Source organism: Prionailurus viverrinus, chromosome D2, assembly GCF_022837055.1.
Source record: "Prionailurus viverrinus isolate Anna chromosome D2, UM_Priviv_1.0, whole genome shotgun sequence".
NCBI classification, from domain to species: domain Eukaryota; kingdom Metazoa; phylum Chordata; class Mammalia; order Carnivora; family Felidae; genus Prionailurus; species Prionailurus viverrinus.
Window position 1 is genome coordinate 73,983,649 of NC_062571.1, and position 26,076 is coordinate 74,009,724.

A 26,076-nucleotide genomic window follows, 5' to 3' on the forward strand; every position below is an offset into this window, starting at 1 on the left:
GAGACTAAGGGGCTATCCCTTAACATAACGGACCTAGGCAACTCCCCTCCGTGGCTGCTGACATCACAAAAGAAGCAACAAGCAAATAGCATGTGTTCCCTGACTTGATGTGAGAGGAGGACACACTACCACCCATGAGGCAGGTTTGCCAAAAACTCAAACTTGAACCTGACCAGAACTCTAGCTCCGTCTGCCAATTTGTCAGAAATACCAGGGGACCAAACACGTTACGTGAGCGTACGATAAACAAAAAACCCGGACTGCGGGAAACTCTATGGGCCGATCAGCTTTGTCATCTAATAATAAACCGTAAAGAAAACGCAGGAGAGGGGACCCATATAGTAAGCGGGACTTGGGGGCCTATCAGATAACCGCTATGGAGAGCCATCTTTTGGATATCAGTGCAAACTGAAAAACATATATAAGGCAGTTGGAAAAATTGTAATGTTAGCTGGGAATTTGAGGATATTGAAGAACTCGTGTCAAGCGTGATCGTGATAACAGCATTATGGTAATGATTTTAAATTTATCTTAGCGATACCTACTGACATATTTATGGATGAGATGATGATCAGATTTGCTTTAAAATACTTGGGAGAGCGTGCACGAGGATTTAGACTGGCCAGGAGGTGACAGCTGTTGAAGTTGTGTCATGAGGTTCATTTTGCACAGTGAATGTTTGAAATCTTCTGCTATGAAAAGATTTTTAGAAGCCTGTGATTTTTGTCTATCAATTTTGTCATTCAGCTTTCACACAGCTTCCAAATGTCCATTTTGCAACAAGCTGAGCTACGTACACTTGCCTGTAGCCAAGAGACTCCGAGCCCCATGGGATTTTGCTCAACAGCTATTTACTGAGCACCTCTACGTTGTACCAGGTTCTGTTGTGATGCTGGGGATACAGCAGAGGCCAAAAACACAAAATTCCCTGCTTTCACAAAGCTTATGGTTATTGGCACATAATAAAAGCTAACACAGAAACAGGAGTTTTCAGGTCCCAGGCATTGGGCTAAGTGTCTAACTTTTGAACTCACTTTATCCTCACAACAACCCTTTGAGGTAAGTGGAATGATCGCTTCCATTTTCCAGACGAGAAACTGAGGAACAGAGAAGGTGAGTCACTTGGCCAAGGGCACACGGCTTGTATGTAGTATTGGAACTCAGAATCCACACCCCCTTCCTCCCTCCCCTCGGTAGGATCCACCCCCTAGAATGGCCTAAGCCAAAGGTGAATCCCACTCACTTGCTCTTCCTCAAGGCGTGCTCCACGCTGTGGCCACGGAACTTCTTGTAGTAGTCGATGAAGGAGAAGGGCAGGGTGATGTTCAGTGGGTTAGTTCGGTCTGGGGCAGCCGCCCTCTTACGAGACTCAAATGCAATCATTAAGTCAACCCAGGCCGCGGGACGCTTGATTTTGAATTGTTCGATAAAATCCTCTCCAAATATTTTACACAGAAGTTTTTCAAATTCATAATCTACTCCTAAGGATCCGTAGGGTCCACCTGAGTCAAGCACAAAACGAGAGCCCACCGTGTGAAAACAAAATTCAGACTCCGAGAGACATCCTACCCTGCGTTCTTCTCTGAAACACAAAGTCACACGAACTTGGGCCCAGTGAGCAAACAGACAGCAGCTACGGTTTTTACTTAAGCTTGAAAACCCTCCAGTTCTCATTCCAGGTGGAGAGACTTTCCCCTACAGAATCACTCATCAACAAGCTTGTTAAAATCAATTATATTTTAAATAAAATTGATACACATAAGTAACTAGGAGCATCGTGGTATTCCTACCCCAGAAATCCAGGGACAGGGTCTGGAAAATCAGCAGGCCCACTGAGGAGACCCTGTGATCTATTACTTATTCATCATCCCACCCCCACCAAGGGAGAGAGCCTGTTGCTTGCTTTGGCAACTTTGATCCAAGACCGGGTGTCCCGAGACCTCCCTAGAAAGCTTAACCGTGGCACTAGAACACAGGTGACAAATCAGATGACAATCATATCCTTCCAGAACTTCCAGCAAGAAACTCCCTTGGCCAGGATCTAAAACAGGCTCATTGTAGGCCAAAACCCAAGTTACGGTGGTTTGTGTTTTAAAACTTTTTTTTTTTTTAATGTTTATTTACTTTTGAGACAGAGAGAGACAGAGCATGAGTGGGGGACAGGCAGAGAGAGAGGGAGACACAGAATCGGAAGCAGGCTCCAGGCTCTGAGCGGTCAGCACAGAGCCTGACGCGGGGCTCGAACCCACGGACTGTGAGATCATGACCTGAGCCGAAGTCGGATGCTCAACCGACTGAGCCCCCCAGGCGCCCCTACAGTGGTTTGTGTTTTGAAGAGCATTTAACTGCATCTTGCTCTCCGGCCCCACACGGGCATCTGGGTATCGTACCCCTTGGGGCCTAGAATCCCACGTGCAGACAGCAGTGAGAGAATGAAATAGCAAGAGAAATCGGACAGGAGAGAAACAGCTCAGGAAGGAGAAAATCGGTCATGCCGGGGCTCACCTGTTGCTTTATACAGTTCTTTAAGGTGTCCCTCCGGTAGCCGTATCTGATGGACAGTCAGGTCGACGGTGCCACCCCCACTGTCCACAACCACGTACTTGTCACCTGGTTAAAAACATCCACCCTTTACATCGGCCGCTGGTCGGCCCCATCCTGAAACAAGCTGGGGGGTGATGACTCGGTACACCCAGCTAAACTCCCGGCAACACTTCGCATTAATACAGCGGTGTCGCTGATTAGCCGCTCGGCAAGTTATTCCCGACGGAAGAGACCGGGGTAGTGTCTGCCCAGGAGTGCTCATCGCCGGTGAGCATGGCGATAAAGAACCCAGACGAGCGAATCTTTAAAGCTGCTGCAGACCTGGCAGGCACGAGTGGACAATGTCCTGCCATCGCATGACCTGCTGTTTAACCCAAGACTTACCCTGGAACTGGGGAGCTCCAGTTCCTGCTTTTCTTCAGAAGAGTCTGTATGGTTTTGTAACATGCAAACTTATAGGCCCCAAAAAGTTCTCCTTGGCGCAGTGGTCTTTAAAACCAACCGATTTTGAACATTTTCCAGAAATGCAAAAGGAGCAAACCGGAATGCATTTTTGCCAGCAGCACAAAACGCATCCAGCAAGGGGCAAAGGACGTTCAAGGACGCTACCTTCCTCCAGCTCGGACCAGATCTCTCCTATGACATTCTCCACCAAAAAGGTCCGACTCTGCCGGTTACGCCGTATGTGCTCCTTAGCTAGTGGCCGACAGAAAGAAAAGGACGGGTGAGAAAGCATGAAAAGGCTGGCAGTCGTCTGCAGTCAGCGGAGGCAACAGCGTGAGGTTTAGGGAGGGAACGTGTAGCGATACTTGACCAAAATGATTACATAAACACAACACTGGGAACCTCAGAGCCAGACCATTTTCACCAGCGCCTGTCTATTCACTGCATGGCAGCTGGGCCTGTACCCTGCTGGAAGGCTCACCCTGGAGAAGCCCTTCCCCCACCCCCCAGTGACGCTTTTTGGGGTAAAGGGTTAATAAATCAACCGAATTCCTGGCTTTGCTGTCCCAGGGAGGGACTTGTCTGCCAAGAAGCTTGCAGTGCACTTGGTTAAATAATTTCACCTCAAGGAACTCTGTCTGCTGCAAGGAATGTCGGGTATGTTTTCCTAATCTGGATGCTGGATAAACTGCATGGAAGCCATTTCCCCGACCTGGGTGAAGCCAATGTGCTCTTCCGCCACCAGGTGGCGCTTCAGCCACAGGTGGCCCATCCAAACCTAGCAAAGCCCTGGCCACCTTTTTCCTAACACTGGGGAACAACATGGCTGTGGCCCCGGGGGCGCTGAGGGGCTGTGACGCCTTGGGTGGGGTCACTGCATCCCTCACAGGCCCCCCGATAGCTCTGTGAGGCAGACAAGGCACAAATCATCATCCTTCTGTTCAGAGGAGGAAACCAGGTCAGACAAGGTTAAGGGACTTGCAGTTCCCACGACTCTGTCTTGCAGCTCAAAATCAACCCTTGGGCCATGGACCCTCATGCCTTTGAGATTTAACGATTTACACTGAAATCTGAAAAAGCAGAATACGAATGTTAGGAGATGGGAAAGGTGCCGCGAGAGGGTAGCTGGGAACCAGCAGGGCACAGCCGAGGTGGGAAGTGGGGCAAATCATTTAACCCCTCTGGGCCTCACCTTCCCCATCCATAAAATGGGGATAATAACACTTGGCCTCAGTTCCTCACCAGCAGAGCAGGGACTGGTTCTCTGATTTTTCCTCAGCACCCAGTGTGACACCCAGCACACAGTAGGTGGTAAGGAAGGCAAAGCACCAAGTATGAGACCTGCTACCCACGAAATGGCCACTACAGTGAACAACTTAGAGCAACCCCCAACTTCACAGATAGAGTCTCTGTCCACTGCTCTGCTGCCCCATCCCACAACCTCGCCCCCCACCAATTTTTCCCGTCCCTAAACTGGTGCGGCTGACTTGGAAGTGCCTTATAAATCCGTCTGTTGTTAGTTATCCAATTAAGGACCCTTGACCCTCTAGCCTCTTCTAGCAAGGAGCACTGTGTTTGCAAAACAATGTCTTCCCTGGGGATTAGAATGGCAAGTGCCTGTCAGCTCTGAATTCCTTGGGCCTTGGAGTACAGTGGTGAGGCCCTCGGATCAAAGAGTCCCTGCAGACCTGGGAGGGATCCCCAAACTCCTGTTCCCAGCACTGGCTCCCCATGAACTTCTATCGCGGACCTTGGTGGGGGCATTTGGTTTGCTAAAACAATCTAGACAGCTAAGAAATGGCAGTCCTAAAAAATGACCAAGCAAGGGGCACCTGGGTGTCTCAGTCGGTTAAGCGTCCGATTTCGGCTCAGGTCATGATCTCACGGTTTGTGAGTTCAAGCCCTGCGTCACGCTCTGTGCTGACAGCTCAGAGCCTGGATGGAGCCTGTTTCAGATTCTGTGCCTCCCTCTCTCTCTGCCCCTCCCCTGCTCACATTCTGTTTCTCTCTCTCTCTCTCTCAAAAATAAACAGTAAAAAAAAAAAAAAAAAAAAAAAAGACCAAGCAAGACTAATAAAACATATTCTGAGCTCCCAAAAAAATTATCACACTTTGGGGCAAATTAAGCCCAACTTTAAAAAAAATGTATCCTTTACTGATCTCATGAAACCCTTTTGGCGCAAAAAAAAAAAAAATGCTAACAGCAACCCTGCGGTGCTGGGGGCACAGTGGCATTCCCATTCCCGTCAGTAGTGTCCACGGGGCGCCCATCACGAAGGAGCATCAGAGGGCAGAGAACAGCCCAGGAGGGCTCAGGGCCTTAATGCCATCCCGGGTACTCCTGATTAAGTGCTCTGCCAGGCCTCCCCAGGCAGCACCCCTTCCTTCTGGGAGACAGACCAACTGTAAAGCAAGGCTGAGACAGAACCCCTGTGTCACTGCCCCTCTGAGGGGTGGTGGCCAACAATTTGAGGATTTCAAAAACCAAAAAGACCCTCTGAGCACAAGACAAGAGCAAATCCCACAAGGCACAGGACACAGACACAGTGTGGGGTGGACAGGCCATGTTAAAGGAGAGGGAACCAAAACCTGAGCCCTCGGGGAAGGCAAGCATTCAAAACCAGTTTCCCCTTCCATGCGAATGTTACACTTCAGAAGCATTAGGAGCCGCACTACAATTAGCTAATTCTGACATGAATTTTTGTTTATGAACCGGCAGGAAGTAGCATGTAAGATATGAAGCCCAGTCAGTCATGCGTCTCTTTTCCAATTACAATGATGAAGACGAAAATTTAATTAAATAGGCTGTGCTGAGTATGTAACATGTTAACACATTTGACTTAGTTAGCAGTAAGGCCAGCCGCGGCATGCCTCGGTGGAGGCTGAGCATTGCCCAGAAAAAGCAAATCGAGCCCTCGGAGTCAAAGGAGAGCCTGCTTGCTTCTGTTCCAGGCGAATCAGGTCTGAGGTGTTAGCACTTAGCCCCGGCAGCCTGAGACAGCAGCCTGGGGACCAAGGGAATGCCTGGCCATTGTCTCGTGGCTGAGGTTCACAGACTCCTCCATCTTGGGTTGAAAATGCAGAGTGGTGGCCTCTGGGGCAGAGTGGCCCCCATGAAGAGGAAGAGGAGAGTTCTGGAGGAGAGGACCCAGGGCCTGGGCAGGAATGCACACCTGCAAAGGCTGAGCCAGGGCCCCAGTGCCTTGGGCAGTACAGAGACAGGCTTTGGGTGTGGGGAGCAAGGAACACTTGGAACCAGGCTGTAGGGGGACAATGGGCCGCAGTTCTAGCTAACGTTCTCCCTCTCCTCCTCCCTTCCAGGGCCTTCCAGGATGGGGTGGGCATGGGTGATGGGTGGGTTTCTGCCCTCGAGGCCCCGACCTGGAAACGGCACTCACAGCGCTCTGATTAGTGCCTAAACTCGCTCACGTGGGTGGCTCTGACCCTGACCTAGGATGTCTGAAAACTCTGTGGCCCTGGACAGACTCAAGAGCCCTGGATGCCAGGGAAGACGGTTCTTAGGACCAAGAATGTGACCAACTGGCACACAAGTAACTAGTAAAGAGAAAAAGTTCCTTAATACCCATCCTGGGTCTCCCTAGGCCGTACTCCTTCTCACAGCTACGTGAGCACCAGTGGGGTCAGGAAGCCTCCGCCCCTTCCATCCGTATTTTAAACTCTCGCCAGGTTCACGGTTAAGACACATAATGAGCTCATCACACACGAAGCGGCCCCAGGGAGTGAGTCAGCAATAAATCAACAGCCTTAATGGGGGAATTAATAACAGGCCAAGTGGGATTAGATTAAGAATCGGTTAATAAACAAGAAAAATGAAAAGCCTAGTAAAATGTATAAACCAGGAGCTGCTCTGGGGCCATCTCTCCGGTTCCTGGAGAGAAGCACCCTTCCCACGCCTGAGGCACACGTGTGGGAGGTGATGAACCCGGGTGACCACTGCGGAGTTTACAAGGGGCTCTGGAGGGGTCCCGGAGGGGGCGCCGAGAACAGACGTGCTCACAGCCGACCCCTCTGGGAACATCTCGGTTCTTCGTTACCGCGCGAAAGGCCTTAAATAATCAGGGCCCAAAACATGCAGGGTTGGGATGGGAGAGAGCGGGGAGGGGAGAGAGAGAGCAGGAGGTACCCTGTGCAAACCCAGCTCCCACTGTGTCACTGGAGCTGTACCCGTTGACCGCGGCCTTGCTGCTCAGCTCGATCATCTGGTGCAGCCGCAGCTTCCGGCAGTAGATGGAGGCCGCCTCGGGCTCCAGGGCAATGATGAGCTGCTCCGAGTTGTCCGGGGAGGCCAGGCCTGCCTGGAAGACAGAGGCAGAGGCTGGGACCCAGGCTCCCCAGGCAGTACCGCTCTGAGGACACTCACCCTGCACCTACACCCCCAAGGAAGGGACAGCCATGCTCTGTTTGCTTAATTCCCTCCATAGGTCTCTGCAGCGCTATCGATCAGGGGTGACTGGGTGCTGGGCCCCAAGCCAGGCACCCAAACACTGCGGAGTGGACGAAGAAAACGTATGAGTGCTTCTGGGAAAGGCAGGGCCCTCCGGGTCATGGGGCCTCTTACATTTGGGACTTGCTTGGCCCAGAACTGAGATGCATGAAGGGGGGAAGGCCCCAAAGCTCTGTAAACCACCAGAAGATGGAAGGCAGGTAGTCTGCTTCTGGGTACAATGGGCCAGGCGGTCTAAGAGCAAACCCCGATATTTGGTGGCCTAGGAAACAATGGACCACGGTTGGGCCTCAGCCATGCACGCGTTTGATTTGGCTGTATGGGAATCAGACATGACTTCAGCACGCCAGGACTCCAGGGCTCTGGGAGAAAGCCCTCCTGAAATCCCACGTAGTCTCACGTTTTCTAGAATATGGGTCAAAAGGCAGCTGGCCGTTATTTTACTCAAAGCCTTTACCCCTTTAATAGCTGAAATGCTTTTGCTCTGTGACATCTGGCTTGTTCCAGTCACAGACCCTTACAAGAGCCAGCCAGGAGGCTCCAGGAGCACTCTTCTGAGGCCACTCAGAGAAATGAGCCTGGCGTGGCCTGTGACACGTTCCTGCCCACCTCCTGTGGCCTTGAACTGGAGCGAGAGGCCTCACCTGCTTGTTGGAGCTGTTCAGGCCCAAGGGGTCCTGGTTACCAGCAAGACGGACCAGAGAAGCGCTCTACGGCCGTTACCACTGTTTGCTCTCTGTGTTGCCGTTTCCTAGGGAACCTCGGGATGCTGCCCTTGTGCCCTAGCCACTTTGGAGAAGACCCCAGGTCTACACCAGACCATAAGGTTTAGTGACTCAACCTGTAGATCAGGGATGGAAGGTCTAATGCCACACATGCATAGTGACCTCTCACCAGGAGGAGCCGGCCTAGACTCACAGAGGGAAGGGGCTTAGGAGGTTCAATTATTGTGCAAGGAGACGAGAGGGCGGGCTCAGGTTAGAATATCAGAAATGCTAAAAGGGCCGTCTTGGCCTTTTGTCCAATGTCTTCACTTTATTTTTTTTAACATTTATTTATTTTGGGTAGAGAGAAGGAGAAACAGCATGAGCAGGGGAGGGGCAGAGAGAGAGGGAGACACAGAATCCGAAGCAGGCTCCAGGCTCCGAGCTGTCAGCACAGAGCCCTACACGAGGCTCAAACTCACGAACCACACATGAAATCATGACCTGAGCTGAAGTCGGAGGCTTAACCAACTGAGCCACCCAGGCGCCCCTAACGTCTTCACTTTATGCAGAAAGAAACCAAGGCTCAGAGAAGTGGAATGATCGACTGTCCTGGGTTTCCCGGGACATGAAACCTGCCAGGCGGTCTTAGGCTCAAATGTGGCCGAGCAGGCCTAGGCCCACTCTTGGGCCTTGCAGACCGGCTCCTTTAATTGGTTCTTGGCTCTCCTGCTCTCGGTAACTCCAGGTACTGGTGTGGGACGCAGGCCCTTGGCCTTGAACAAAACTTCCCAGGTGTCTCTACTGCTCCTCCTTCAACTGGTTTAAAGGCACAATCTCTTGACCCATTTACTCCGGAACAGCACTACGTGGCATGTTACCTCTACTCACGTGCAGTCGATTCTCCATAATAACCATACCCCAAATGAACCAATTAATTGTGTCCTAATGAGACACCATTGGCAGGCAGGTGACTTAAATCTCCCCCCTCCCGATAGCAAATGCCTCACGAGTGGTAGAACCCCTTCTGGCAGACCGACTCTACAAAACCTACACCATCCACAGAAAAACTGCCTCCTTACTGCCCTGTGCCCTCGGCTGTGGCCAACCACTCTGGGGGCATCTGCGCCCATCAGTTTGGTCCCTTGGGTTGAAGAAGCCCAGTGTGCCCATCAGTCAACAGGCCACTGACCTGGGTGCATCACAAGGTTTCCCACTGCTCCCCACTCAAGGGACTAGAAGTCCCACCCCCCAGCCTCACTTTCCCTCAGGGTCACATTAGGCACCCTTAACACCAAGACAGCTGAAGGCTGCAGTGCCCAGTGACAGAGGACAAGGGCTACACACCTACGTGTCACCAGGAAAGTTGCAACCTCCGCACCTCAATCTCCAGGGTCCCAGAAGAAATCCAAAATAAAACCAAGAGGAGCCCCCTTCTAAAGGACCGCTCTCGAAGACTGACTTCACCACCTGGCTGGGTTTGTAAAGTCAAGGGCCTCCTAGAACAGAAGCGGACAGGTCCAGCCTCCACAAAACAGGGTGAAGAAGGGAAAACTAACTACAAAGAAACAACTAGGCCTAAATGTTTAAGGCACTCTTTCAAAGTTCAGAAGGGAAAACAGCCTGGAAGAAGGGGTGGGGGGAGGGGAGCACCAGCGCCCTGCCCAAGGGTGGCAGCAAGGAGGAAAGTCTCGCTAGGGCCATGTGTCCCACTGGGATGTCAAGCCGCCAGGCGGTCTCCATGGGGCCAAGAAGAGCTATGGGAGCCTGCGCTTGGGCAGTGGGGGGACAAGTGGGGAAAATAAGAAAAACGAGATGCCTTCATTCCACACCTTCCTTGAAACTGTGAGCGGCCCCTGTGATTTACAGTGAAGTATCCATACAGAAAACCGAATCAAAAAGTCCAGGAGGGGAGGGGTGCCTGGGTGTCTCAGTTGGTTAAGCATCCGACTTCGGCTCGGGTCATGATCTCGTGGTCCGTGGGTCGAGCCCCGCATCGGGCTCTGTGCTAACAGCTCGGAGCCTGGAGCTTGCTTCGGATTCTGTGTCTCCCTCTCTCTCTCTTTCAAATATAAGTAAACGTTGAAGGAAAAAAAAAAAAAAAAAGGTCATCCAGGGAACAAAGCACCTGGAGTCTAGTCATACAACTTGAGGTGCCCGAGTGTAGCCAGTGTGTGACTTACACAATCCAGGTTCCCCCTGGGATGATGCTCCCACATCCTGAACACACGGAAGACACACAGACTGCCCCACACTTCCCAGAACAGCATAGCTGCACCCCTCAGGGGAGGCCTTTCATCTGTCCCTCCCCAGCTGGGCTGGCCTTGGCTCTACAGCAAAAGCTTTGACCCATTTCCACAGAAGGTTCCCCACGGCACCCAGGAGAGGTGGGAAGCAGAAGTGCAGAGGACCCCAAAGCAGAGCGAGAGGAAAAGGTAATATTGGCAAGAGGCCCAGGACAAGTAACCACACTCCTGTGCTCAAGCTCAGTGCCCATCCTGCTCCCCAGAGAGAGTGAGAGGCCGTGTCCCCACCAGCAACCCCCACGGGGGCCACAGTGGCGAGCTGCAGGGTTGAGGCAACAGGAGGCGGCTGGCTCTGCCAGATGCCATCTCCCCAGGAGGGGTCCCCGAGCGGCCTGTGGACTCCAAGAAAAAGAAGAGATACAAAAGGATCTTCCAGATTCTGAAAAACCTGGATGTCTTTATCTCCCGGCAGGATGCCTGGAGGGTGGGCTTCAGTTTCTGGGGTTTATAGAAACCCCTGCAGTCATTCTCAGCAGCAGCCCTCAACCTGGCACCTGTCAGGAGTCCTGGGCTCAGGCCCGGGTCAACCAGAGCAGGGGAGACGCTCGCTGCCTTTGCTACTTCTGCCTCTGGAGCTGGTCCCTTGCAGCTGCTGTTCCAGCAGAACTCTCTCTCCACTGGGCCCCGGCTGGCCTAGCATCTAGCATATTCTGTCTAGCATATTCATGATCTCCAACTGCAGATCATGCAGAGATAGCCAGCCTCTCCTGCAAGATGCTACGTTTTCTAAGGGCAGCAGCAAGGCCTTCTTGCCCCACTGCACACAGTAGGCGCTCAGGGGGTAGTTGCTGCTAAATGAATGAATGTCTGTCCCGCCAGCCAGGCTTCATTCTGTGATTTCCTGGCCCTTGTCTCCAGAGAAGTGAATGGGAGCCTTCTGCCGATGTGACCCGGGATTCTAGAAACAAAGTGTCTGAGCCAAGCGTGCACCCTCCCATTTGACTCCCGCACGAATCTGGGGCGGCAGGACCGCTGCTGTAGTCGTTCTTAGAGCACTGCTTCCTGGTCATGAGCCCTTCCTGGGAGGAACAGGTGTGTGAAAAAACCATGCACGAGGGGGCCCAGGACATGGGTGTTTGCACTGACTGCTCTTCCCTTCAGCCCCGCCGTGAGCCAGGACAACCCGCCAGGGACTGACCATGTGCACGGCCGTGGAGGATGGCCAGACCAGGCGGGTGCCCTGCTGGGCTCACGTCAAGCTGCACGGGCTCCAGCCGCACCCCTTCCGGGTGTCATGGGCTGTCGCTGTTGGTTTTTTTCCCCGATGTGATTATTTTTCACTGCAGTTTATTCAAGGAAAGGAAGCCAGCACAAGCTGTAACTCCGTGTTAGATGAGCTCATCGTACGTAAGGGACCGCCTTTTATTTGACAGGCTGCCGGAACCCACTAGCGTCATGCATTTTTCAGGCAAAATGCCTCTAGAAATCAGCTGGACTATTTCCTATGTGTGATGACTATCCCTCAAGACTCAGTGAACTGTCTCCTATTCTAGGTCTTTTCCGAAGGCCTCAGCAGAGGAATCAGCTGTTCCTCCTGTTATCATCTGTTCACAGAATGCTCTTAGAGAGTCTAAAGGTGTCCTGAGGCTGCGAATTATAAAAGATAGAGATTTAACCCACTTTTTCGACAAGCATTTGACACAAGAGGAGTTTTGGGCGTTTCACAGATAAAACAGTATCCATAGAGTGCTCTGCGGTCCCCCACCAACCCCAGCACTGAATCACAGACTTCTGAGCGGAGGCCCCAGAACCGTCCATCCACGATGCTGCGCAGAGCCTCATCACCTGCTCTGCATCCGGGCCTCTTACCCCTCCGCCCAGGCCAGTGGAGGGGTGAAGCACAGCCCCCACGGGACTGTGCCATGAACTTGGGCTCAGCATGAAGGAGGGACTCTGATTCCTGCATGCAAGCAGGGTAGATGTGACCAGTTGTCCAGCTGCCCTGACGGAGTACCATTCTGCCTCATCCCTCCAGCCCTCCACCTGCAGCCAGGCTGGTGGGCAGCACTTTGGCTGAAAGGTTGGGTGGGAATTCTCAGATCTCAGAAGCTGGGTGGCCAAGAACTGTGGTGTTTGCTCATGTTCTGTATTAGCGTTCTCCAGAGAAACGGAACCAGTAGGATCTTTGTAAGCATAGAAAGAGATTTTTCATAAAGAATTGGCTCACACAATTATGGAGACTGACAAGCCCCAAGGTCTACAGTCAGCAAGCTGGAGAACCATGGGAGCTGATGATATAGTTCCCTTGCCAGGAGGCTGAAGACCCAGGAAGAGCTGATGTTTCAGTTTGAGTCCAAAGGCGGGGGGAAAAAAAGCAAAAAACAAAAAACAAAAAAACAGTGTTCCAATCTGAAGGCAGGCAGGCAGGCAGGCAGGAGGGTTTCCTTCTTATTCTAGGGAGTTTTTGTTTTAGTCAGGTCTTCAACTGATTGGATGAGGCCCACCCATCCTACAAAGGGCAATCTACTTTATTTAGTCAGTCAATTTAAATGTTAATCTCATTCAAAAATACCCTCGCAACAACAGTCAGAATGATGTCTGACCAAACGTGGCAGTTTACATATCTGGTCAAGTTTACACATAAAATTAACTATCATAGGTACACATTTTTCTTGTTCTGTAAAATTAATGGAGGATAAGAAGAGAGAACTGGAGAGATGCCAATTTTGGGCACACTTCATTTCCATTTTGTCACGGGGACTCTTCTAGAAGACAGGCTAAAGACACCATAGACTAGTTGGCAAAGCAGTTGTGCCCCTTTAACACCCTCCGCCCCGCTTCCCAAAGTACAAAAGGCTTCACTGACCCACTCAGCTGTGAGCCACTTGAGACCGCGGCCTTTATCCTGGTCATACAGGATATGACTCCAGTGTCGACCACATCCCATCACACAGAAGTTCTCCAGTATGGATTTAATGAATAAATGAATGAGTTAACAAAGAATGATTGAATGGCCCCTGCCATCTTGAAATCCATTCAGTGACTTTAAACTGTAATTCTTTAAATTTTTCTTTTAATGTTTATTTTTTAAGAGACAGAGAGAGAGAGAGAAAGAGAGACAGAGCACGGGCAGGGAAGGGGCAGAGAGAGAGGGAGACACAGAATCCGAAGCAGGCTCCAGGCTCCGAGCTGTCAGCACAGAGCCCAACGCGGGGCTCGAACCCACGAACCATGAGATCGTGACCTGAGCCAAAGTCGGACGCTTAACCGACTGAGCCACCCAGGCGCCCCTAAACTGTCATTCTTTAATCAGAATTACACAGAGCCAAAGATTAAGCTGCACACATGCTGCACCAGACAGAAGTTAGCCAGCATCCAAAGGATAGGCCTGTCTACAGTGGGTCTCTGGGCTTCAGAAAGAAGATGCCCCACGTCCATAAACCCGGTCACATTCACCCCTCTGAGGAGCTGCTGATCTATCATCTACCCTCTGAGGTGCCATTTTGATTCTGCCAAACCCTGGAGGGCACCGCACCCCCAAGTGCCTGGTTTCCTTCCCGCGGGGCATGCAAGGGGCTTCCCCGCCGGGCCTCACTGCCCAGAGAGGCAGGAGGCAGCCCAAGGCTCCAACAGCCCTGAGAAGTCTGCAATCCTTGTACCTCTTTCTTTTTCAGGCTAAAAATAAGAACTGACCCTTTTCCGGGTCACATGTTTGTTGTTGAAGTTTTCCTGTGGGAAAACGAGAGTCAAAGTCACGAATCCTGAGTGCCCTCCCTGTGAAAACTGAGAACATAGGGCTGTGCCTTTGTGCGACAGCTGTGTCCCCGCGTCCTGTCTCCGGACACGGCCTGACGGCTGACACCGTGGAAAAGCTCCAGGGTGCCCAGGGTTTCTGTGGACAGCTAAACCGCATTTGGTTTCTTCCTTTTTAAAGAAGTTGCCTCTGTCTGCCACTTCCACCCGCTTCCTTCATCCCTATAAAAACAAATCTATTTTTGGAAGATACATAGGCTGGGCCAGATTCTCACGCTGAAGGGGAGGGCAGAGGGGAGAGCCTACAGCGAGGAGGGAGGAAACAGAAGTGGGGAGACTGAGGAATGGGGACATTGCTCTCCCTTGATCTCTGTCCGGCACCTGGAGTAAAGCTCCAAGTGTTGAGTACAACCTATGGCCCCAATGAAGGTGTCATGGTACCCACGACCATTCTGCTACATTCGGTGCTCAAGGTTGATCCAGTGGGTTACTTGGAAGGAAAGGTTCCTACTTATGGCCACAAACTCAACATCAGAGATCTATCCCCTGGGGAAGGTGGCTGACCCCTGGGAGGTATTGGCCGGGCCGGGGAAGGGGCATCTATTCCCTTCGTGATTTTCCCCAGCCCAGCTCCAATTGAAGGTTCTGAAATGGACTCTCACTGCACAGAGTGGGCCCAGGCCCCAGGGTGGGCTTGCATTAACCCAGGGGATTAAGTACAGCCGGAGCCAGCTCTGACCCGTGGGTCAGCACAGCGGGTCAGCACGGCCAGCCGCTCCTGGCATGAAGTCAGACCCTGGTGGCAGCCCCGTCATGGCACAGGTTGCCTGCAAACAGGTCCACGGCACCAGTGATGCCCCAGCGCCCAGGAGGGACAGGCTGGCCACTGACACTGGAATGCTCTGTCCACGGCGCCGTGGTGCTGACTGGCACCGTGCTCAGCCGTGCCGCTCCCTCATCCACGTGCCTGCCACCACGCAGGTGTGGTGACCTCACCACCCCTGGCCCCCTGTGTGCGCTCCTGTGTTGCTCCCAAGGTGAAACGTGCAGAACACAATCGTGTTTCCCTTATTTCCCAGCCACGGACGTGCAGCTTTCAACCTCCACAGCAGCCCTGATGTGCCTGGTTCATGGCCATTGGCCTTGTCTTTATTCTTTTCTTCTTCAAACATTCTTGCTGCCCAAGCCTCTTCCTTGAGGTTCTCACTTCCATTCACCCACAGAGAAATGTCTCAGCACCCCACTTTGAAATCCTAGCCCTGGGGAGTCTGCAGTACAGAAGGTATAAAACGAGAAAGAAAACCGAGCCCAGCCCAACCCCAGGAGAAAGGCGCTATGTCCCCTCGCCAGTGGGAGACCCCTCACTACCTCCCAGGGAGGCCTATGAGTGCTGGGGACACCTGAGTGGGGTGACAGTCACCACTGCGGGCATCCTGGGCCCCCACCGGCCCCACTCCCACACTCACCTGATAGGCAGCTTGTCTCATGAACTGCTTGGCGGGCTGTTTCCAAATGGCTGGCACTGTGATGACCCATCTGACGTCAGAATTCTCAAACTCCGATCCCGCTTGGTCACTCAGCTCCTAAAACCAAGGGAAATGCAGCAGGTCAAGTGGACACAGCTGGTCCTCCTACAGCTTCACCGAGAATTCCAAGCTTCCTGGCCATGAACTCTTGGGGTAACTATTGGGCTACCTCCTGAACTTTCCAGTGTCAGGACGCAAGGGTCTGTTTCCTGAATATTCCACAAGCAGGGAGCTCAGCTCCTTTCACTCACTGAACGTGACTGCAGGCAGGAGGTGGGGAGATCAGAAGCCTTTGGCCACTTCTGAATCATGTGACAGGGAAAGTGACAGCCTCCCAGGCCTCAGTTTCTTTTTCTGCACAATGGGAATAATAATCCCTAGCTAATACTAGTGTTGGAAGGGGTGATAGTTTTCTGAGAGCTCCATTTCCTGGGAACTTACTCTGTGGCAACCTTGTTAAGCACTTTGCATAACTCATCTCCATTAATCCAAGAATCCCATTAGGAAGGGATTATAACTGTGCCTTTTCTACAGATGGGAACCTTAGGCTTAGAGATGTTCAGAACCTTTTGATGACCACACAGCTAGGAAATGGCAGAACCAAAATCTGGACCCAGACCCAGGTATATCCTGACTCTTAAAGGCCAAGATCTTAACTAAATTGTTACATGTAGTCTCGCGTCTAGAACAGGGGCTGGCCCAGTTGTCGAAGGAGTGGTCACTGTCCTCTACCTTATCACAAGGCCAGCACATCAGGGGAGTTCTCCTTGCAGGACAGGAAGGATATGAACATGACCTAAGCAAGAACCAGGCTGCCCTTAACTTCTGGTCAAGGTTAAACCACACCAGCAGAAACCACGTGGATAAATGGGATGGGCAGAAGCATCAGAGGTTTGCACCAAGTCCCTGCAGACAAAATACGTCTCTAGAATACTTCTCAGACTCGGTATTCTCATCTGTAAAATGGAGACAATAAAACTAACATACAGTGTTTCTGGCAAGAACAAGTGAGAACACACGAGGAACATCTCGCCCGGAGAAAACCTCTGATAAAGCTAGTTCCTTCCTATCCCTTGGCTCCTGTTGCCACAGTCACCAGACAAATCTGAAATCAAACCTAAACACACACTACTGCCCTCCTACATCAGAGTCGGTGCTGGGGACGTGTTTCAGAAGAGTAACAGGCTGGCCATTTGTTTTTTCTGATGGGCGTCTCATTTCCTCTACTGTTTCAGTAGTTATCTGGGGACCGACCCACCCTCTCACCGAACTAACTTCCTGTTGGATGGCCAGTTCCTTTTTTTTTTTCCTTTTAAAAAAGTGTTTTCATTTTTAATTGTGACAAGAACACATAATATAAAATCTACCCTGTGAGCCTTTTGTAAGCATACAGGTCAGCAGTGTTAAGTAGGTTTAGTAAACTCTTTCTTAAAACATGTTTTTAGAAACATCTCTGCATTACGCTCGTGTGAAACAGCAGGGTTGTTTGTTTGTTTCATTGTGTTTTATTTCCTTGCAGGTCTGACACTCTAAAGCCCGAGGCACGTGAGTGATGACGGGTTAGGAAGGGTTCTAAGTATGCTGCCGATCACCATCCAGTCTGTTTTAGACTTTTCTAGGTTTTTTTGTTTGTTTGTTTTAAGGCTTCAGGCCCGGGAAAGAGTCCGATCCGCGAAGCCCGGTGTGGGGCTTGAACTCATGACCCTGAGATCAGGACCTGAGCCGAGCAAGAGTCAGACGCTTAACCGACTGAGTCACCCAGGCGCCCCTATTTTAAACTCTTCAAACAGGAAAAGGCTCAAAACATGAATGATGGGCTTTCCTGGCCGGAGGGAAGGTTGTTTAGGCAAGCTGTTTGTTCACCAGTGGACGGAGTACAGCTTGGAAGCGAAAGGGCCCTGCCGTTAATTAAACTCTTCATTATGTCAGGACTTTCACTTGCTGTCCTCCATGAAAGATGAGCCTGCTTCATGCACGTGATTCCTCAGATATGCTGCTTTAGTAGATATTCTCCTGTGCTTATCCTGGGCCAGCAAGCAACAACCCCTCCTCTGACTCCATCTGTCCTTTAAATACCAGCCAGCCCTCTCGTGAAGGGCCCGGTCCTTATAAATCTCCTCAAAAAGCTGTTCTTCATGGAATTTCTTGACAGCATGTGCCCCGCTGGGAGAAGGTGCTAGCAGGTTCCAGCTGAGCTGACATATTCGAAACCACACACCCCCTCCTGCACCCCTGCTTGATCTCTGCCCCCTCCACCTCTTCCCTCCCCTTCTGAGACGGGCTGTTCACCCTTTTCCCTTTAACCGACTTGAAACACAATTCAATGTCAAGGACGTTCTCAAGTCCTAAATTTTCCCCGAGTCCCCTGGCTCCTCCTTGGAACCCAAGGGCCCCCGGAGCACTCGGCCTCCCTCTGCTCCCTCACTTTCTCGGGGTGTCCACATCCGCTACAGGCAGACAGTCCTTCACTTGGCTGTCTGGGCTCCCAGGCGCTGCGCCCATCCCCCTGCGATCTCGGCTGTTCAGGCTGACACAGGTCCACCTCTCTGGGCCCTCCTGGTCTGCTTGGCTGTCCCCAGGAATGATGGCGCTCTCCCCTTACTACCTCCTCCCTCTTACTCCTTCTTCTGTCCTCTCCCCTCTCCCCTTCTGGTGGAAGAATTATTTCCCAGGATCCACTTCTTCCCTCGCCGCCCCCCGTCTTTCTTCTTGGTCTTCACGCTCCCTAAATGACCTGCCACTCTGTCTCAGAGTCTCAGAGCCTTCAGACACACCTGCTTTAGGATCGGAGTCAGCTGCCTCCACATGGCTTTCCTCCGCCCTGCAGGCCCTGGGATGCGGTGGTCTCCCTCCTTCTAATGCTATGTCTGTGGCCATGACATTCCCCTATTAGAAATCCTCTGATGGCTCTCCATTACCCAAGAAGTTCCTTAGCTTGGCATTCGAGGCTCTGCACAGCCTCGACCCGAGCTCACTGTTCCCATTCTATTCTACAGCTGTGCCCTTCTCCCACTCAAAACTGCTTGCTTTCCACAGCTGTTGGCTGTGTTCTCCTTCCCCTGTGCTGTTCTTGAAACACCCACCCTTCCAGCTGCTGCCAGTGAGAGGCCCCCAGTGCCCCTCGTCCAGGGAGTCTTTCCTGATGCTGCACTTTGGGCAGAATCTCTGCCTTCACCAAACACCCAGTTAGTTACCCCCTCACAACACTGACCCATTGACTACATGCTCCTTGGCACTGTGTTTATTTTGACACTCCTTCGGATCTGGCACACAGGAAGGAAGGAAGGAAGGAAGGGAGGGAGGAAGGGAGGAAGGGAGGGAGGGAGGGAGGAAGGAAGGGAGGGAGGGAGGGAGGGAGGAAGGAAGGGAGGGAGGGAGGGAGGAAGGAAGGGAGGGAGGGAGGGAGGGAGGAAGGGAGGCAGGAAGGAAGGGAGGGAGGAAGGAAGGGAGGGAGGAAGGGAGGGAGGGAGGAAGGGAGGAAGGGAGGGAGGGAGGGAGGAAGGAAGGGAGGGAGGGAGGGAGGGAGGAAGGGAGGGAGGGAGGGAGGGAGGAAGGGAGGAAGGGAGGGAGGGAGGAAGGGAGGCAGGAAGGAAGGAAGGGAGGAAGGAAGGGAGGGAGGGAGGGAGGGAGGGAGGAAGGAAGGGAGGGAGGAAGGGAGGGAGGGAGGAAGGGAGGGAGAGAGAAAGAGAAGGAAAGAAAGGAAGAAAGAAAAATGAAGAAGGTACTCGAATGAATGAAAGCAGTATCACGTTCTCACATCTTTGTTTCCCTTGAGCCCTATTTCTAGAACTCTATTTCCAGAATTCACTAAATTTCTACTAGTGGTCACATAATACCAAATGCTTCTAAAGTTCCCAATTCTTTGTGGATAAAGCTCAGTACACACATCTGATTTACACCCACTCATCACCATGCCCATGGGAGGACACTGAGTGGACAGCTGTATTCCACTTAGAAATTAGCCATTCTCCCACATCCAGGACCATCACTGCACAAACCTTTGCAACAGTCATCCCAGGGGTTCACTCATATACCAGCAGCTTCCGTGGGGTCTGGGAGGGACAGCAGCAACCATTTGCCAGTAGTTTACTGTGCGCAGCCCGGAGGAAGGTTTAACATCAACCCACGAGGTACACAACCTGCCCCACTCTTCAGGTTAGGGAGGTGGGTGTTGGAGAAATTAAGCGCCTTGCCCGAGATCACACAGCTGCTACGTGTGTCTTCTGCCCGTCTTTCTGTTTTTTGTTTGTTTGTTTGTTTGTTTGTTTATGGAGATATAATTCACATACCATAAAATTCTCCTTTATAAAAAAAAGTTTATTTATGTTAAGGGGGGGAGTGGGAGGGGCAGAGACAGAGGGAGAGACAGAATCCCAAGCAGGCTCGGTGCTATCAGTACGGAGCCTGATGCACAACTAGAACTCATGAACCGTGAGGTCATGATCTGAGCCAAAATCAAGAGTTGGACGCTTAACCAACCGAGCCACCCAGGTGCTCCCTAAAATTCTCCTTCTTAGACTGTACAGTTCAGTGGGTTGTAGCAGATTCACAAGGTTGTGCAACCATCACACTATCTGAGTCCATTCCCCCGCAGAGAAACCCCGTTCCTATTAGCTGTCACTCCTCCCCCCTCCCTCCTCCCCCAGCCCCTGGCAACCTCGAATCTGCTTCCTGTCTCTGTGGACTTGCCTCCTCTGGCCATTGCATACAAATGGAATCCTCCAGTATCGTCTGGCTTCTCCTCCTTAGCAGAACGTGTTCAGGGTTCACCCATGTTGTCCCGGGCATCAGTGCTCTATTCCTTTTTATGGCTGAATAATATCCCATTGTAGGGACAGACCCCACTTCGTAACCTGCTCGCTGACGGACGTTCGCGCTGTTTTGCTTTTCTGTTATTACAGAGAGCGCCGCTATAAACACTCACATGCGAGTTTTTGTGTGAATACATGTTTTCATTTTTCTTAGGTGTCTGAGGAGTAGAATCGCTGGGTCATGGGGTAGCTCTGTGTTCAACCTTGAGAATCTGCCAGACTTTTCCACGGCAGCTGTGCCATTTTCCATTCCCGCCAGCAGTGCACGAGGGTGCATCCTGCTTTCTGAATGCCCGTCCTACCTGTCCTCCCTCAGGGCGTTACCCCCCGCCCCCCCCCCCCCCCCGGCTGGCAGGTGCACCTCCCCCGCCACAGGGCGCTGGCACGTGCCCTACCTTCAGCGCCTGCTCCTTGAAGTACTGCAGGGCGTAAGCGAAGATTTCAAGGGCTTTGACTTTCTTGCCGTTTGCTGCCGTTAAGTCTGTATCCATGGTGAGGTCCTGGTGGGGGAGAGGAAGGAATAGTAAGGCCAGGGAGGAGAAACACACCTTGTAGCTTCGGGAACTGCTACCTGGGGATCTGGGGAGCCCGGTGAGCCATATTTCTGTTTCTTGATATTTGGGAGACCAGGATAGTGTGTCCCCCAAAATGAGACTGGCAGCATTGTCCCCTTACTCTGTCGGGGGCCCTTGCTGTCCCCTTCAGCCCCTCCCTCCACTTCTCCCTATTTTCCTCCCTCCCTCTTGTTCTCTCTCTCCTGGATCCTCACAGAGCAGAGGTCTCGGCACAGTGACAGAGCCCAGGAAGGGGGAAAAGTCATCAGGCACCACTGCTGATGCCATTTACATACCATTTCCACACTTGGACACACATGGTCACCCTCAGGAGCCCCCCTGGCGGAGGCCTAAATAATCACACCAACTCGCTGACGTGCACGAGGCTTAAACAGACATGAAGCTTTCGTTTCCCAATAGGCTGCCAACCAAGTCTCCAAAATAGAAGAGCTCCTATTTTAAGGCTTGTGCTTAATCCTCTTGGGAGCACAGCATCACTGCCTCCCTTCCTCTGCCAGAAGCTAAAGCAGTCCGGTCCTTGGGTAGAGGATGCTCTGGGAGACGCTGGCTGGACTGGGGTCATAAAAAAGAATGACAGGAAAAGTGCTCACAGGGTGGAGATGGGCAGAGAACGGGAGCGAACATCCAGGAGGACGCTCCCAAGTCAGCCCGAAACCAACCGGCTCATTACTGCCGGGGCAAAAAATCAGTGGGGCCTCCGGATCAATCCCGGCTGGATAACATGGCTTTGCCTTTAGAGCATGAAGGGGCACGAGGCTACTAAACCGGCCTCGTGGAGCCTGTCTGCTGTCCTGAGCCATGGATGCAAACTCACTCCTCCCTACCAGCCACCTCCCACCCCTGGTGCTCAGCAGAGACGCTCCGGATTTGGGGAGGCGACTCCCAGGCTCAGAAAGGTGGCCGAGCACCTGGAAGCCATAGGCTCAGAACTGAAAACATTCAAAACTGAAAAAATTCCTGTGCTTTCCACCTGCACAAGATTGCTGTTCAGCACTGAATCCCATCAGGTGAACCGGGAAGGATGTATTTCTAGCAGAAGTCTGTCTGCTTCACAGAGATAGAACCACACCAAGCAGCACGCAGCCTTGGAGACCGGGTGCTGGCAGCTGGGTTTCCATTAACATTTGTCTTGTCATCTGCAAGCACTTAAGAGCCCACAAGGAAAGCAATAATGGGAGCTAGCAATTAACTAGAACTTACTAAGTACCAGGCTGGCTCTAAGAGCTTTGCGTATTTTGATTCCGTTAATCCTTACAACATCCCCATGAAGAAGGCACTGTCAGTGTCTCTATTTTACAGGAGGCGCAGAGAGGTTAAGTAACTTGGATTAAGTATCTTGAAGGTGGCAGAGGCAGGATTTAAATCGAGGCCGTCTGGTCCCGGGGTCTTAAACACCATTGCCATCCTGAATCTCTAAGTACCAAGAATTAAGGAAAATTTATGGGGTAAAGTGCTCAAGCTGAGGAGAACCTATCCTGTGGCCCAAATGTCTCCATGAAGCTTGGGAGACGGGCCTAACTGATGGAGACAGCTTCTAGAACTGGCACACTGGGAACAGAACTGCTTTGGGAGTTGAGCCTCTAACAATCGGGCACTTGATTTCCTGAGCTGCCTGCTTCCCCACACAGAGAGGAATGGGCCAGTTGTTACATTTTTTTTTAATTGATTGATTGAGAGAGAGAGAGAGATTGAGAGGGAGACTATCCCAGGCAGGTACCACACTCAGCACAGAGCCCGACGTGGGGCCTGATCTCACAAACCGTGAGATCATGACCTGAGCCAAAATCAAGAGTCAGACGTTTAACTGACTGAGCCACCCAGGTGCCCTGCCAGTTGTTACTTCTAAACTAGTTAGTTAATAGCTACTGTCCTAGGTCCCCCAAATGCCCCGAGCCCCCAAGTCCCTCCTTCAGAATTCCCGATCTCCCAACAACCCAGCAACCGAAGGGGGATCTCCTGGCGTGGCATGTCCCCCACCCCTATGCCTCCAGCCAGCGTCCACTCTGGTCAGTTTCCAATGCAAACAAGTTGTTAAATATTCTGAATATCTCTCTGCCCACGTGTATAAAAGGAAGTGCTGTCTACTCCACAAAAGTGTTGAGTGTGCCAGGTCATCTCTAAGATCAAGGTAAATGGATGTTAATTTCTGCTTGGGAGAAACCTAAGGGTTTCCTGAGTTGGAAAGACCTCCCCCACCCAGGCTGGAGGAACCCTGTCTCTCCAATGCGGAGGACCCGGAGCCAGGGAGAGTATAGCTCACCCCAGTGGTATGCAACTTCATCTTGAACTTCTCCAGGTACAGCCACTGCTTGGCCTCGTTGGGATCCAGGTCATGGTAAAAGTCCCTGGCGGCATATCCAAAGCTGTGGAATTTCCTCTCGGGAGTCAACAAGATGGTGGTCGGGGTCTTCTGGTTGGACACCCCAGGGTCGCCTCCTTCCCATCGCCTGACACCAAGGAAAGGCAGAGGTTATGGGACCTTCTTTCATAAGCCCCGTTCGGACAGCAGTGATTCGAGCACCTACACGTGCATGATTCTTATAGATGTGGGTGCTCATAATAGCTGCTACAGATGCTCTCTGGTTCAGCTGGTTGGTCAGTGATCACTGATCCGACTTTGCTTAGAAACCAATACGAAAGGGGCAACCACCAGGTTCTTGCTGAATAATAAGGTCTGCTTTGACCTTCCACTCAGTGTTTACTGAGGATCTACTCTGTGCAGGTGCCAGTGACAAGGAGACGAAACATCTCTCTGCCTTCCAACAACTCACAACCTAGTAGGTTATGTCTTTTGGGGGGAGATAAGGGGTCTGTGTTTTTTAATTTGCAAGCACCCCGAGCAAATGTATAGCTGGTTTGTGTCCTCTCTAAAACAAGGTAGGGTATAAACAAATCCATAAATACCAGGCTTATCGCATGGAAACAAGGGGCCCAGGGAAATGCCCTGGGGGTCAGAGAAGGCAGAGGTGCCAGGTGGTGGGGCAGGGGAAGAATGCAGGGCTCAGGACAGACTCAAAGGACTGACAGAGAGCTAGATCTTGAAGGATGGAAGGGCACTGCAGGCTGCTCAGAGGTGGGTGAACACAGGACATTTACTGGGATGCAAGCGACCGTGTGGGGTAGAGAAGGAGTATGTAAATGGGAAGTGTGAGAAACGAGATTGGGAAGGTGTTTGGAAGCAGGTGGAAGAGACCCCTGGGGAGAGAGAGACTTAACCAGTGAGTAACAGGGAGCCACTAAAGGTTTTAGGGCAGGGGTATGGCAGAATCCGAGTTGGGACTGAACAGAGCAAACTGAACCAGACAGGAAGCCAGGAGGCTGAGGAGGCTCAGGCCTGTTCTGGGAGCAGAGACAATGGGGCTCCAACCAGAGTAGAGGAAAGCGGTGGAGGAGGAGGGGCCATCCCAAGTGAGAGCCCGGCTAAATGGCAACGGAGGTGAGCAGGCGCTCACCTCCCAGATGTTCCAACTTCAGAGCCTAGAGGAGAAAGCGCCCTTCACAGAAACTGGGAGCCCTGACCAAGGAAAGTGGGAAACTCCAGGTGAGCCCGCTGGCGTTGAACTCCCAGGACAGGGTTGAAGATGTAAGCCTGGCATTCACAGGAGAGACCCAGGAGGAAACAGACTTGGGTGCCTCCATACCAGGGTGACAGCCACCGTGACAAGGTGGCAGGAGAGCCCTGATGGGGGCAGTGAGGTGGGAAGGAACTATGTCCCGCAAGTCTGTGTGCTGAAGAGGTCCCAGAAGAGGCGAGAGGTGAGGACAGACAGACAGGCAGAGGCTGTGGGATTACATCCTGGAACTGATGGGAGGGTAAGGGAGTGGGGAAGGGGGTCAGTGGAGCCCCAGAGAAGCTTCCTTCCTTCCCTCAGATAGAAAGAAGGAGAATACGAAGAAGAGTAGAGAAAGCAGGTGACTCGAAGCTTCTCCCTCCTGCTCTGGGGCCACGGCAGAGAAGCCACGGCTGCCACGGTGGCCAGGAGGCTCTCTTCTGGACCAGGTCCCGGCTCTGCAGCTGGCTCCCATCCTGCCACTAGCCACATGACCACTGCGAGGAGCATCTGGTGGTGACACAGAATAGGAGGGGAAGCACGCCCCTCCCCCCTCCCCCCCCCCCCCCCCCGCCTGCCAGGAAGGTGGCAGAGCACCTGGCTGAGCTCACACCTGCTCCTGACACGGCACCGTGAAGCTTTGGTGGCACCATCACAGTCCAGGTGGAGAGTCGACCTAGATTTGCCATGCAGATGGGCCTGGAACCGTCCCTGGCAAGTGCCCCAGTCAAGCTCCATCAAGATGCAGGCTTCTACCCAGGGAGACATCCCCGTGGTGACCCCACTGAGACACAGGGATGATCATCACCCAGGCGGACACTGGGCACCTGAGCCAGGGTGACATTCCAACGTTTCAACGAATGGACTTCCTGTTACCATCAACACTGCCATTTTCAGTAGGCAAGGAACTTCCTGAGTTTTTCCCCTTCCAATTTTTGTTCCTCCCTTCCTATTAACATGCACAAAATTAAGCTTTCTCAGTCATAATTTTGTCAGTCTGTATCATGGTTATGTTAACCTGTTCTGATTGAAGTAAAATTCAGGTAGAACCTCTCTCCAAAATCTTCTCTACAAGAACTGAGATAATGTCTCTAGAGAACCTGAACGCTGCAGCTACTGGGTGAGAATTCCTCCCAAGCAATTGCAATGTGTTTTCTGCTCTTGGTTTTTTTTTTTTCTTTCCAATTTTCATTATAAGGCTATCCCTTTGAAACAACATTTCTTAAAACAACTATGTAGAAGCTAATAAACACTGGTTCTAGCTTTTCCTAGCATGCTCTTGTCTCTTCGGGGTTTCCCTCTCTGGGGATGACAGAGCAGACCCCACGGCAGGTGTCTGGCTAACCAGAGGCAGAATCCTGCTGATGACTGGACACAGAGGGCTATGCTGTCATCAGGCTTCTCTACTAGAACCGGCTTTTCATTATTTCCTGATGACAGGACACCCCCGGGTCTCT

The 26,076-nt window shown here is 52.0% G+C and overlaps 1 protein-coding gene across 2 annotated transcripts in view; it reads right to left on the bottom strand.

Moving 5' to 3' along the window:
* The window catches only part of HSPA12A (heat shock protein family A (Hsp70) member 12A), a 69,212-nt gene that overhangs the window by 6,938 nt on the left and 36,198 nt on the right, over positions 1–26,076 (bottom strand). The window contains exons 4-10 of one of the 2 annotated variants that reach the window (XM_047825200.1): positions 23,329–23,515; positions 20,889–20,993; positions 15,623–15,739; positions 7,133–7,304; positions 3,154–3,240; positions 2,506–2,610; positions 1,244–1,502 (exon numbers count right to left, since the gene is read on the bottom strand). In XM_047825200.1, the coding sequence (XP_047681156.1) occupies positions 1,244–1,502; positions 2,506–2,610; positions 3,154–3,240; positions 7,133–7,304; positions 15,623–15,739; positions 20,889–20,993; positions 23,329–23,515 (1,032 nt within the window). The remainder of the gene's footprint in view (positions 1–1,243; positions 1,503–2,505; positions 2,611–3,153; positions 3,241–7,132; positions 7,305–15,622; positions 15,740–20,888; positions 20,994–23,328; positions 23,516–26,076) is intronic. The other variant, XM_047825201.1, reaches the window with a different exon arrangement.